Raw genomic sequence first — 14908 nt, 5'->3', positions numbered from 1 at the left:
TTTTCATGTTTATTCCATTGTGTCTTTGAGAGGCTGTGAAGGTGTTTTCACAGGAAGAGCAGCAGGTTGGCTCGGTTAAGCAACTGCAACGTTGTACAAACTCAAATGAGGCAACTAAGCTGATAGTGAATCTACTTGGATCCACTTGGGTATCAAGCACATTCAGACACTGATCCAAGACCCTAGAATGGGAGCCTTCCTGGGCCCCATTATACTTCATGTAATTTGGATCCGACCTGACTCAGGTCTGAGGTCAGGTTTTGGTTACTAGTAGGGAACCAAGTGGACCCATGTTTGACCCTAATTTAAGATTTTTTTTTTCCTTTCATGAGAGCAGTGGTGCCCTCACAGATGGAGCACTTTAACATATAGATATCCAATTATAAAGCGAGGAATCTCTCTCTGTCCGTGTGTCCTTCGCATATCTCGAGAACCGCTCATCCGATCTACTTCACACTTGGCAGGTGTGTTGCTGGGGACTGCAGTTTGAGTTAATCTCTTGGGTTAAGTCACATAGTTACCTCATTTTGCTCTCCAGTGGGCACTGTAGAATTATGAGGAATCACTTAAAAAAAAGAAAACGCAAATAAATAGTGTTTTACAGTACATAGAATTGGGCACATTGGGTGTAGTGTCAGCTTGTTTTCCTCTGCATTATGTTGTGTTATGATGCTTTTTTGTCAATCCCCTGATCAGAGCTGCAACAATTAATCGATTCGTTGTCAGCTATTATATTAATCGCAAACTATTTTGATAATTTATTAATCTTTTTGAGAAAAATAAGTCAAAATTTGCTTTGAGTTTTGGAGGAAATAAGAAATTTGAGGACGTCATCTTGGGTTTTGGGAAACACTGAATGACATTTTTCACCATTTTCTGACATTTTATAGACCAAACAACTAATTGATTAATTGAGAAAATAATTGACAGATTAATAAATAATGAAAATAATCGTTAGTTGCAGCCCTACACCTGACATCCACAGGAGGAATTCCTTTCACCTGTAATTAGTAGGAAATTTAGTGGACTTCTTATTTTGAGCGTCATGTGAAGAACCACATTTAGACAAACAAAATCCGCAAAGCAAATCATCTAAAAAAGTCCCTTTGAATGTGAATCTGTGATTTTAGCTTCAGATAAAATGGGGTGGGTATATATGTAACACTTAAAAATGGAGGTATTGTCCTTTCGGGTGCTACACTGGAGCCTCTATGTTGGGTCCAGGTGGCTTGGAACGAATAGCCCAGGCCTTTGTAAAAGCAGATGACACTGAATTTTGAGCTGAGAAAGCCGGGCTTTGTATCATAAAGAGACACCCTGTCCAAGAGGAGAACACACACACACACACACACACACACACACATTCCCTTTCCCCCCAAGAGTTTAGCCATAGTCCGTTTGTGTGATAAGAGACCTTGTGATAGCATGCGTGTGGGACGTGTGTCTATGTGATTTCTGTGTAAAGCAGCTGTGTTTATTTGCTTTGTGCCAAGCTGAATTCTGAATTGTTCGCGTTTTTGTGTCTCTCTCCGACAAAAAAAAAATAAAGTTTCTGAGGATTTCTCTGTGCGTTCTCTCTCTCTCTCTCTCTCTCTCTCAAGCGTCCATTTCTTCATCTGTGCATATACGTGCGTGCGCGTCGTCCGCCGCAGCTGTGTGTGTTAAGCCATAAACACGTCCGCTCATGATTCACTCCCTCGCGACCCCGCCGAGACAAAGCTCTCTTTTCCCATGACTTTGCAACCTTTTCCCAAACAAGCGTCCCTCCATTGAACGGGCCCAACAATAGTTTCTCACAAGCAGGGGCAGCTGTAGGCAGCCTCGTTAAGAGAGGGGGGGGGAGACACAATCAACAGGGGCTCATCACGGGAGCGCTAAACACACACACACACACACATATATCACACACATCAAGCAAACATACCAAAAATATATACGCCTTCCTCTCGCTCGCGCGCACACGTATCGCGAGCAGTCGCAGAGAGCGCCGCACACTCTGCCTGATGATCAAACACACACTCATCATCAAAGACTTGGGTCGAGAAATACACTGCTTAATCATTCATGAAGAGATTGTCCGCACAATCCCACAATACAATGGCCTGCCAGAGAGAGGGCACCAGGTTCAGTGTGTTGGGCAGTGTGTGTGTGTGTGTGTGTGTCTGTATGATAAGCCCCTTGTGATTGCATTTCCCCCTAACGAGGCTGAGTTCAGCTGTCCCCTTCGTTGTGTGTTTGTGTGTCTGCGTCCTTGGCTTTGTTAGGCCCCCCGAAACCCCCCAAAGGCCTGCGAAGAATGCTTTCAACCGTCCACTTGGAAGAGGTGATGAAATGAAACGAATAATCAAGCTCATGAAAAAGAGAGGAGAGTGACACACATCCCTCGTGAAAGGAGGGCAAATTATTTATTGTCCTCGCGTCCGGTTTCCTATTTTTTTTTTTTTTCCTTTTTCCTTTTCTCACCCTGAAACCTAAATCGAGCTAGCGATATGCGTTTTAGCGTCTGCTATTTAGGCCACTAAAGGCACTCGCCGAGTCGACAAACAAGCGTTTCACAGAGAGCAGGCGACACGAGCAACTGTCTGAACAGGACACACACACACACACACACATACCAGTCATGAGTCACTGGCTACTTTATCGCTTTGACTAATTGATTCTACCTGGAATTATCAATGAATTAGCATCAATTATGATGCATTCATTTTGTCCCCCCACACCATGTTAATTTCATTAACGAAACCTATGACGAAATGTGTTTATAAACAACCTTTTTTTCCATCACAAGACGATGACGGGTCGGCACCGACGTCATTAAAGCGCCAGTAGGCAGAATATTTTTGGCATCATTGGGCAAAAATTCCATAATAACCTTTCAGCATATTGTAATTCAAGTGTTCTGAGAGAAAACTAGACTTCTGCACCTCCTCATGACTCTGTTTACAGGCTTTAAAAAATCTAGTCATCTCAGTGAGAGAGCGTTCTTATTGGCTATGCTCCGGCTGGTTGGCGGTGCTTGGTATTTCCTCAACAGATCTCAACGTGGTCTCGAACGTTCTCATTTTACAGCTAAACATTACACTACAAGATGATTCTGAAAACATTTGAGGTGAGAAATAAGCATTACAGTAAGAGAATATTGATTCATATTTGATCAGTGCTGCCTAGTTTGACCGTTTGATCGGAGTTCGTGAGTGATTGACAGCCGGCTCATATAGACGGCAGCTGGACAGCAGACTCCAAATCAGCTCTGACTGGTTGTTTTCCGTCAATCTGTGAAATCAGATGCCGTTAGGAACGCTCTCTCTGAAATGACCTGTGGTTGGCCAAAGTCTCCTGTCACAAACCAGATTTTTTAAAGCCTGAAAACAGCCATGAGGAGGTGCAGGTTTCTACGACTGAAGCTTAAATCCAAGTCCTGACGCTACGTTATCCTTAACTCTAACTCCAAATTTTAATCTTAAACCTACCAGGAAAAAAATGACCCCTGCTTTGCAAAACATTGTGCTCAATCTGAGGTTGTAACACAACTTGCTCTCTAAAGAACTACAAAACAAGAACATGTGTGCACATAAAGACACACACACACAGAGACTCGTACCCCCTGCTAGGGGCCTTCTTGTTAAGCTCGAAGGGGTGAGCACATTTCCTCCAACTTGCCTTTGCTTCGCCCCTCGTCTCCTCTCATTCTAATTAAACAACTTGTCTCCGAGGCTCCCTCCGGTGTCGCCGGGGACGACCGCTCGTTGCCGCCGCGCGGAGGGGAAGCGCAACGGGGGATGAAAGGAGCTCACCTGCCGAGCGGCTCAGGGCTTTACCTTGAGAACACATTTTCATAGAATAGAGGCCAGCACACACACAGACACTCGCGATGCGTATTGAAACAAGAGGGATGAGCGGGACGCGAGCGTGTCCTGCCTAATGAATCAAAACTCACTCAACCGAAAACACACACGCACATCTCCGCCTGCTGTCTTTCATCTCATCAAGCGCCGCCGTTTGCTATATAGGTGGGAGACGAGAGAAGAAGAAAAAGAAAAGTGATCAGAAAATGAGTAAAGCCACCTGATGCTTTGACTAGTTTAAGAGAGGCCAGACGCGCCGGCGACAGCGGCTAACAAGCTCTCTATTAAGGCTAACATACGTTGGTAACTCAATCACAAGGACACACACGTGTAATACCTGAAGCACGGCTATGTCCGATATTTTTGTTACATTCTGTGGGAGAAAAACATTCATTTCCAAACACACACACTGGCACCTCTGTACTCTGTGCATAGGAGCGGCTAACCCAATTGCCTGTGTAATTGTTTAATCACTCCCATTACACCGCAACCAGTGTAATTTGTGTTTTCCTTACGCGCTTTATGTGTCGATGCACATGCACACACACAAACTGGACCGCAACCAGCCATTCCCACAGAGACCCACCCTCTCTCACATCTAATGCACTCCAACACACGCATACCTGTGTGTGTGTGTGCAGCCATCGCAGCACCACCGGGACGTGAACTGTGCCCCTGCATTGACAGCAGACTGGCCTCTAATAGCCCCTGTCCATAGAAAGTTAATGGACTAATATTAAAAGCCTCTCTTTCCCTCTCTCTCCAAATTAATTATTGGTTCTGTCGCTCGCACGTCCCTTCTTTAGCAATAGGTCATCCAGGTCTTGCATTAATTGCCGGAGCATATGGTCGCCAACAGATTTTAGCTGTGGGACTCGCACTTTAGCGGGGGCTATTTTTTTCGCGAGCCATATTGCACGGCGCTGGCAGCTATTGTTCGGCGCATTAACTTCATAGAGCTAATTACTCCCCAATAATAACTTTACCTTGGAGTTTTCAGCGGCGCCGCGTGCCAACCAACCTGTTTCGCACCCCATATGTTAATTAGCGGCCACATCTTCATTATGCCGCAGCGGCGCTTTAAGTTCAAGCTGTGCCGCCTGGCGCGTGGCGAACGCAGCCTCGACTCGCTGCCAATTATCCAACTCTTGCTCTCCCTCTCTCTCGTTCATTCTGTTCGCTCTATCTGCTGTTTATTTCCTGAGAAGTTCTCTCGCCAGGGTTGAATTGTCGACTTCTCTCTTTCTTTCTGTCCTTTTTGCCCCTGTGAAAGTTCTCAAGAAAAAAAAGTTTCACACGTTCTTTCTTTATATATATATATGATTCCGTTTCCATTCTTTGTTTTGCTTTGCAAAATCACTGATTAGAGGATTTTTTCAGATGAGTTCCAGTTTTGTTTGTTTCAGGTTTTTTGGATCTGGAGGAGGTTTTTTTTGTGCAGATAAAAAGCCCCCTTATCCTCCACGTCGGCAGCCTGCAGTAGCAGCAGTGTGATGTTTTGTCTGCGTGTGTTGTAGGTTTTCATGTTCGCTTTGGGCCTGATGTGAAAGAGAAGCTGAGGAGTGCGTTATTCCCCAAAGCGCCTGCTGTTTCAGATGTGCCTTTTTTTTCCTTTATGTGGGATCTGGAGATTTTCTGATAGATCTGGCCTCGCTCGCACTGTTTCTCTCACCCTCTACTTTTTCTCTCGCAGGCTTTTCTTTCCTTCTGTCAATGCGTCCCTTTGTCTCTGATTCTCATTCTCTGATTTGGGAGAGCTCTCTTGCCTCTACTCCTCTTCCTCTCGGTTTCAAAGTTTACACTGTGATCACGAGGCGAACGCACAGAGCTCATAATCCACTTTGCATTATTGTTCATCCAGAAATATCAGATTAAGTCATTTAAAGGAATGTAAATGGGAAGGAATGCACGAGGGAGACTAGTGGACACACACACCCAAACACACAGTTATTGTAGAGTCCCTTGTTTCTCACTTACTTACTTGTTACGCCCAACTTGCTCTTACCCATGTTTTCTGCCTCATATATGTGTGTGTATTACCATTTAGAGGTCAGTGTGTGTGTGTGTGTAGGCCAGCTCAGCAGCTGTTACACATACATCCAACTATTCTAACAGCACCATATGGGAGGAAATGATGCTCCATAAACCATTCTCTGTATATTACTTCTTCTTCTTGTCTTGTGTCTTTTCTGTCGTTTCGTCTCTTCATCCCGTTGTGGACTGGAGACATACTCACATGTATTGTGGGCTGATTAATATCTTCCTATTGTGTGCAGCCGTCTTTTTGTTATTGAGAGAGAGGAAGAGGCAGATATAGAGAGGAGAAGACTCAGCAAAGCCATCTGCACACACACAGACGTCATACAGTATATGTGCCAGTGTGTCTATGTACAGTATGTATGTATTACAGCTGCCACAGACTTCTCTTCACTCCTCTCCTCTCCTCTTCTTCACTCCTCTCCTCTCCTCCGTACGATACATTCTCTCCTCTCCTCTTTGCTCCATTCCTCTCCTCTCCTCCCCTCCTCACCTCCCCTCCTCACCCTCTCCTTCTCTCATCATCTTCTCTTCTCCTCCTCTTCTCTTCGATCCTCATCCTCTCCTCTCCTCTCATCATCTTCTCCTCTCCTCTCCTCTCCTCTCCTCTCCTCTCCTCTCCTCTCCTCTCCTCTCCTCTCCTCTCCTCTCCTCTCCTCTCCTCTCTCCTCCCTACGGTACATTACAGTATTGCTAGCCAGCTCCACTCCAGCATATGTCCAATTAGGCCTGAAAGGCAAAGCGGAACTGTTCTGTCTGTGATTCGTCCCCGCGGGGGTCCTGTCCGAGCGTCGCGCTGGAACGCCTCTCCCTTCTGATCGCGGCGGCACGGCGGTTTATGGTTAACCAAAATGGTGGAGTAATTATTGTTTTTGGTGTAAGGGGGAAACAGGAGCCGCTTGAAGAGAGCTGTATTCCCCTGCGCTGTGATAGTTTGATTACAGTGCTGCTGGCTGCCGCATGCCAACACACAGGAGCAGGAGGAGGGGGAGGCACGCTCACACACACACACACACACATAGGTATTTACAGTACACGAGCATGCATACGCCCAGGGAAAATTGAGTATACACACACAGGCAGAGGGAAAGCTGGGAGCGCTGTTAGCGCTGAGAGACAGCCGCTCTCTCTATTTACCTGTCTCAAGCACTTCAAGTGTCCATATCACTGAGATATTACCTGATTGTGCCGCCGCACCGCCACATCCTTGTGATTGTGCAGCCATTTCCATCATTCCAGATCAATTTTCCCACATCAAACAAGCTTTTACCTGCCCATTATCCTATTCAGCCATTACCTCTCTGCCCTCCTGGCGAAATAAAGAGCGGCAGGAGAAGGAGGAGAGTAAAGAGGAAGCAAAGAGCTTTGCAACCAGGAATACAGGTCAAAGGCCCTAAAGATCAGGGATTTGAGTGAAAGGGGCACCAATTTTTTACACATGACGTTATGTTTACTCGTCATGTGGAGTATAGGTCACAGTTGTATAATGTTTTTCTGTGGCTCTGGAGGAGCTTTTCTCTGTCAAATACTCTGCATTAAAGCAATTGATCTTCCGGAGCTTGTACTGGGCTCAGTTTTAAAGTTAGAGTCTAGGCTTGACATGAAACTATAAAACCTAAGGAATCCATCGGTAACAACCATGTCATACTTGCATGCCGTGAAAGAGGCTAAATAACACTCCAAACTAACGCTAAATTTTGGCGAGGAAAAACAGTTTTCAAAGGGGTCCTTTGACCTCTGACCTCAAGATATGTGAATGAAAATGGGTTCTATGGGTACACACGAGTCTCCCCTTTACAGAGATCTAAATGCAGTACCTGTGAGGGTTTCTGGACAATATTTGTGTTGTTAATTGATTTCCAATAATAAATATAAATAAAGCATATTTGTCCACTCCCATGTCAATAAGCGCATTAAATACTTGCAAATCTCCCTTTAAGGTACATTTTGAACAGATAAAAATGTTGATTTGCGATTAATCGCAAATAGCTATGGACAACCATGCGATTAATCTTAATCTACAGCCCTAGTTTTTTCTTGTTGTGAAGCACTTTGTAACATTGTTAAGAAAAGTGCTATACAAATAAAGTCTATTATTATTAGTTGTCTAGAGTTAGTTCCCATTCATCTGTTTTGAAGGCATTTTTAAATTTGCACACTCAAATGAAGACTCAGTCTCTCCAGACAACGTGTAAAAATCATCTTATTGATAAAGAGAAGAAGAAGTACGTGAGCGATGAAACAGTTTAGATAAGTGTTAGATAAGTGATTACATTGCTCTTCTTCTTTTTTATCTTATTTCTGTAACAGTGTAGGCGTAGCATTGTTGCCGTGCCCAAAGATTCAAGAAGCAAAACCGATAGCCAATGAAAACATCACGTTGTATGTTTCAAGTTCCATCCAATATTTGTAACCGCTTATCCTGTTCAGGGTCGTCGGGGGGGTTGTAGCTGTTCCCAGCTGACATTGGGCGAAGGCGGGGTACAACCTGGACAGGTCGCCAGACTATCACGGGGCTGACACATAGACATAGACTGTGGGAGGAAACCTGAGCACCCGGAGTAAACCCACACTAACACGGGGAGAACATGCAAACTCCACACAGAAGGGCCCCAAGCCGGATTCGAACCTGCGACCCTCTTGCTGTGAGGCGACATTGCTAACCACTTGTGCCGCGCCATGTTTCAAGTTAATTAAGGAAAGATAACGTAAATGACAGGATGTACTTGTAGAGTTACTATATTGAGCGTCTGATCATCCAAAATGTTGCCCAGTAGGAAACACATTGATTTTCTTGTATCGACTTTTTTTTATTTGGAAAATTGCTTAAAATTTGCACAGAATTTGGCTTGAGCTCCCTCCCTCCACTCATATGTGTGTCTTTCTACATCATACCAGCGTTACACCTCATCTTTACAGCTCGATAAGATCCCTCGTTCTCCTCCTCGTCTCACCTTTTTCTCTCTGCTCTCCCTCTCCTCCCTCGCTTCCTCTCCTTCGTCTTCTCCCCCCTCGAACTGTCAGTCAGTCCATCACACGCGAGTCTTTGTGCGTTGTTTTTGGCAGAACGCTGTTCAGTGCAACCATCTGTCTCCTACTTCTCTCTCTTTCTGTCTCCCTCTCTCTCTCTCTTTCTCTCTCTCTCTCTCTCTCTCTCTCTCCTTCTCTCTCTCTCTCTCTCCCTCTCCTGTCGTCCCTGCCAAAGCCACCCATCGGAGGAGCTTTTTTCTGCGTCTCCTTTTAAAATCCTGGAAACCTTGTGAAGTCGTATGGCTCTCTGCCGACGGGCGCGCGGAGAGGGTTGTGTGTGTGTGTATGTGTGTGTGTGTGTGTGTGTGTGTGTGTTGGTGTGTATGTCGGTGTGTGAGGGGGTTGATGTGGGGAGAAGGGAGAGAACATCATCTTCCAAATAAAAGGAGAAGGCCAGCTGTTGTGCGAGTTTAGTGAACTGTTCTCATGACTTGTCTTTGAATCCAGAAGATGGGGTGTTTTAGTGTGTGTGTGTTGGCGTGTGTGTGTGTGTGTGTGTGTGGAGGTGTCATATGTGTGATCCATATGTATGACATGAATATATGTATATGAGCCTGAATGCATATGATTCTGAGAGATTATTATGATGTAATTCAGATGTCTCTCTACTTAAGGCTGTTGTGGGATCAGTTACACACATGCACAGCTCTATTTTTAGCATCATTGTGAATTTTCAGTGCATGTCTATGGCTGGTCATTAAAAGAGATGCTCATGTTTTCTTGTCCTTTTTCCTCCCTTCCTCGCTCCTTCTCTCCCCTCCTTATCTTCCTCCTCCTCCATCAGCAGGTCCAGGGCCAGCTCCCTCCGCTCATGATCCCCGTCTTTCCTCCGGACCAGAGGACTCTGGCGGCGGCCGCGGCCCAGCAAGGCTTCCTCATGCCCCCCGGCTTCAACTACAAGCCCGGCTGCAGTGAGTAACGTCCACGCACGCAGACGCTAACAAACTTTCAAACTACTTTTTATGTGTTATTCAACCGAGCAAGGTAGAGTCTGACCGTTTTTTTCCCACACAAGGAGTCGGATTGTTTCCCAAAAGACGAGCTCGCCCCTACAACAACATCTCTCTCTTAATAGAAAAACCAGTCCAAATACACCCTTCCTGTTTACACTCTCTATCTCTCTCTCTCTCTCTTGCTCAGTCCTTTTGGCTCCATCCTTTTGTCTTGTCTATTTTTTGATGTATAAAAGCAACAAAATACAGGCGTCCTGCAGGACATGTTTTTTTTTTTTTTTTTGGCTATCACGCTCCGGCTGTGTGGCAATGTGTTGTTTACCATGATAGAGACGGAGAGAGAGAGAGAGAGAAAGAGGGGTGGTTGCTTGCCAGGGGATGCTGGGAATAAATGCACGGTGGGGGGGTTAGCAGAGGGGGTGGTGGTGGCGGTGGTGGGGGGGGTGGTAATGTGACCTGCCCCAGGTTCTCCTCACATTAACACGGGAAGCAGCCAGAACATGCTTCCAACGCAGCCCACACACACCAACACACACAAACGTCCAGGCAGCCAGAGAATGCTTTGTGATATCGCAAACACAAAAAAAAAACTTCGACACAGATATGCGAGCGTGCACACGAGCTCCGTGCACGCACCCCCCCCACCCCCCCACCCCTACTCCCTTAGAGTTTCACAGCTTCCCAAACAAGTCCATTCCATTTTAATTAGTGCCATCTTCACCCACGCCCACTGCCCACGTAAATACCCTGTCAAGTGGTGGGCTTGTCTTTTCACTGCCTCCGCCAACTCCAACCGGACTGGCACCCGGCGCCAGGCTGAGCCGCCCCTGAGAAAACTCTCTGGCAACTTTCAAAGTTGTTGTTGAGTCGATGTAGTTTGGCGGCGCGCGGCTCTAAAATAGGACATGTGTAGCATTGTGCTCTGACATATTCTCACGGCGCTTTTCGTAGCTTTGAAGATATGAATAGATTTCACCCGCACGTTATGGATTGCTGTGCCCCACTTGTTGAGCGGTAACACCATTTTTCTGCCGTCCAAGCTGTTGACACGACGTGTTGAAGCTAAAGATAACTGTTTCACTTTTGTGAGGACTTTTTAAATCTTTTATAAATATTTATTAAATATGAAGTATATAGAATTAGTTCTAAACAGCACTGCATTTTCAGGTCTGACATTTTCATAATTAACTTAAAAAGTAGATTTTTTTTATTACTATTTCTATTTATTTTATATCTTTTATTTTATTTTATTTTTATTTATTTTATTTTATTATTTATTTTATTATTTTACAATCCCACCCTTACCTATGCCTTATCTAACACAGTTTAAAAAGGGCCTTATTTTCTATGTCTCTGTTCTATGTCTGTCAGCTTGTTGTTTTCTGTCATGGTTAATATTTTAAGAATTTTTTAAAGTAATATTGTTTGATTAATATTATGATTATTATAAATGTTATCACTAAAAAAAAAACTAAATTTGAAGCTGGTTTTCACTTTTTTTTTCTTTGTTTTTTTCCCAAACTATTAAATAAACAGCTATTTTACAAGGTTAGTAGTACTCCTTATGACGAGTAAACCGAACTTTAACTTTTAAATACGTAAAATATAAAGTATATGTTTTATTAAATGTAAAATTGTGCACAAATTGACACCAAATGGCGCTTTGCCTCTCACTTCCCTCCCCGATCCATCTCCCTCTTTCGTCTGCTTGTCAGTGAGAAATTTCGTCCCCGTCCGCCGAGGTCGCTGTCCCCAAGCCAAGAGCAACATGTTTGCTTTCCTCCGTCCCTCTCCCTTTTGTTGCAGCGACCCCCAGGAGGAGCATAAATATCCACCCAGCTCATGTTTGTCTAGGGAGCGAGGAGAAAAGACCCATCTCCTAGAATACACAGTCCTGAAATAATTCTTTAATCCCTCCTGCCCTCCCTCCCCGCTGGAGAAAAGAATGTCTCAGCTTTTTTTTTTTTTTATTTCCCCGAGTTATATGGGAAAATATGTCGGAAGGAAAGTTTTGGCTTATGCCAAGCGCACACGCACATCTACGCGGGCAATAAAAGGTCCAGAGAAGCTGGCCGCTGTGCCGAAAGTTCAGGTCAGAAATGCAAGGTCAAGCCCTGAGAACATTCCCAAAGTTTTTCTCCATGAAGAATAGAGTGTCCTCGACGTGGTACCAGTACAAAAGTCTGACCTCCGTGTACTTTATTTTGGTTAGTGGGCATGTCCAAAATGGAAATCAGAGCTGTCAACAGGCAGGTTTTATTCAATATGACGATAATTAAGTACAGTATTCCTCCTCTCCATCTCCTCCTGACCTTTCTCTCCCTCCTCTTCTCTCTCTCTCTCTCTCTCTCTCTCTCTCTCTCTTTCTCTCGAAGTAATTACAGCACGGCCTATCTGCACCTGGTCACACTCGTCCTTTTCTCTGTCTCCTTCTCTCTGCACTTCTGTCATCTCCTCCGCCCCGTTCGTCCATCTATCTCTTGATTTATCATTCCTGACAGGGGGTGGCAGGGAGGGAGGGAGGGATAAAGGTGGAGAGTAAGTTGTGAAGAGAGAAAGATGACAACAAGAAGGACACAAGGAGAGAGAAAGTGGGAAAGAGAGAGAGAGAGAGAGACTGAAAGCAGCTCTCTGCCAACAAAGCAGGAGAACAGACAGTTGAGAAGGGGGGGGGGGAGAGCAGCAATCGGCAGTGGCGGCTCTTAATTACGGCGCTGGGGCCAGCTTTATCAGAATCCCCTCACCTCGCTGCTCTTTGTCAGGGGGTATTAAGGAGGAGGACACACAATCAGGCTTTTCATTAAGGCCCTACCGGCAGCGCACACAAAGGACGGCTTTAACAGCTGCAGAGAGGGACTCAGGTGGTGGTGGTGGGAGGGGGTGATGGGGGTGAGGCGAGGGGACGAAGGTGGGATGAGAGGGAGGAGAAAAACAAGAGGATGGAGGGGGGATATAGACTGAGCATGGAGGATAGGGCGAGGGATGAGTGGGTCACGGAGCAGAGAAGGATGAGAGAAGGGAGGGATGCTACTGGAAGAGAAGAAGGAGATGAATGACAGAGAGATGGAGGGGATCTTAGTGTGTAAAAACGCACTTTAAAACAATCAATTTAACCTTCTTCTTGTTTTCTTCAGGTGACCCCTACCCTCTCCAGCTCATCCCTACAACAATGGCTGCTGCCGCTGCTGCTGCCTCACCAGGCCTGGGACAGCTCCAGCTCCAGGTAAGACCCACAGCAGCTATACAGACGAGCTCTCGGAAGCACATTTATAGGGAGCAAAAACATGCAGTAAATTACAACGACAACAACAACCAGAAATCTTTGAGTATCACACACTAGTACATTTCTTCTTTTCACTTGGGTGGTCCAGTTGGGAATAAATCCCTTGACAGTGTTCACACCACATACTGCCCACTGAGTTATACAAGACCACAAACACAGCCACAGGGGGGGTGAGGAGGGAGGGAGGGAGGGAGGGAGGGAGGGAGGGAGGGAGGGAGGGAGGGGGGAATCTGTCACTTTCCGCCAAAGTGTGGACAGTGAAATGATCCCATAAAAACATGATCTTCATGATCAGAGCTCCAAAAATCACACGGAACTGTCAAGTGTAACCCGAGCCCTCGGCTTTGGTCTGGCAATATTCAGATTGACTGTCAGAACTAATGTGTGGAAGAGATTTCAATCTCCTTCAACAGCACAGAGGCATCTTTATATATGCTATATATTTAACTTCTAGGTTATCGTCGTTATCGAAATGATAATTACGTTTTGTTCCGCAGGCACCTGAACACACCGAGTCATTAGGCATTATACTGTATACTCTCAGCTTTTGAGTACAAAAAAAAAGGGAAAATGCCATTCGCTGTCATGGATTATATATCTGAAGCTTCATGCATCTGAAACATTATTTTCTTCTTGAATGGAAACAAGTGGGAAACACATTCGTCAATAACTGTAAAAAAAATATGCGGCTGAAAAGCGACTTACTTTTTTTACGGAACAAAGTTGATTTTCGGAGCTTTCACACAACGCAAACGTTGTGCGGAACAGGTTGAGTTGCACCTATATTTATGAAACAACAACACGTAGTCTGAACCAGGACAGCAAACTTTATTACTTCTTTCAGCTTTGACAAAGGCAGCGCAGACAAGATCCACTCCTTCCATTCTTACCTTTCACAATAAAAGCCCTAGACATATAATGTTCGTTATAATGCTTATTCTTCACGCCCCTGGTGTGTAAAGGCCTTAACTCAACTGGGTCTCAATTTCAAATTAAAGTTAAAACTGTTCACTTTTTGTAGTTTTTTTGTCTTTCAATTGCAAATGTCTGCAGTTAGGGTAAGATTAAAAAGTGCCGTACAAAAGTAAAACAAAATTATTTCTTTTCTTTTGTCATATTCTACCGAAATGACCTGTGTTGAACAATAAAATATTATAAGCGTTTTCAGTCGAAAATGGCGGCAGCGGCTTCTATACTCTTTGTTATAACTGATGAAAATGGCATTTGAGGATTTAACAGAGACGTATACTTTGATTGGATGCTCGGAGCGATCTGACAGATTTAAGCAATCAAATTTAAGGGATCGTCCCATATTCAGGTTCAAGAACGCAGTCTGCTTGTTGGCTCTGCTGCTATGTCGTAAATTTGGATGGTGAATAAGCAAGAAAGCAGAAAGAGATGACAGAGACAGAGAGAGACAAAACCACAGAGAGGTAAAAAACAAAGCGAGTCAACATCTGTTATCCCGTTTATAAGGAGGATGAGTCTGACTTTGGTCCTTTTCCTGTCTGCATATTTAGAATAAATGGCCTATCGCTTGGTTATCCTGACCCCGCCGACCGACCGCAGCTCGTACACTCACTACTAGACCTCACATACTTCCACTCAGATCCACGTGGGCTTTGGGGCCCCCTCTCCCAGGGGTTAAGAGCCTGCGCGGGCGTCCCCCCCCCCTCTGGTTGCCTGTCTGAAACACATTAACCTCCAGTGTTGGGCTCGGCCTCTGCACAGGCTGCACTTGGCCCCTCATGTCTCCTTGA

At 45.0% G+C, this 14908-nt stretch overlaps 2 protein-coding genes across 24 annotated transcripts in view; one reads left to right on the top strand and one right to left on the bottom strand.

Annotated features, from left to right (window-relative positions):
* The window catches only part of LOC141762077 (uncharacterized), a 296685-nt gene that overhangs the window by 168027 nt on the left and 113750 nt on the right, over window positions 1–14908 (bottom strand). The gene's annotated exons all lie outside the window — the stretch shown is intronic.
* The window catches only part of sox5 (SRY-box transcription factor 5), a 244146-nt gene that overhangs the window by 197627 nt on the left and 31611 nt on the right, over window positions 1–14908 (top strand). For 19 of the 22 annotated variants that reach the window (XM_074625940.1, XM_074625939.1, XM_074625941.1 and 16 more), the window contains 2 exons: window positions 9697–9823; window positions 13000–13088. In XM_074625940.1, the coding sequence (XP_074482041.1) occupies window positions 9697–9823; window positions 13000–13088 (216 nt within the window). The remainder of the gene's footprint in view (window positions 1–9696; window positions 9824–12999; window positions 13089–14908) is intronic. The other 3 variants (XM_074625922.1, XM_074625926.1, XM_074625936.1) reach the window with 1 other exon arrangement.

The sequence above is a fragment of the Sebastes fasciatus genome, chromosome 23 (assembly GCF_043250625.1).
Source record: "Sebastes fasciatus isolate fSebFas1 chromosome 23, fSebFas1.pri, whole genome shotgun sequence".
Lineage (NCBI taxonomy): Eukaryota > Metazoa > Chordata > Actinopteri > Perciformes > Sebastidae > Sebastes > Sebastes fasciatus.
Note: the sequence above shows the minus strand (reverse complement) of the source record. Positions and strands in the feature narration are given on the sequence as shown.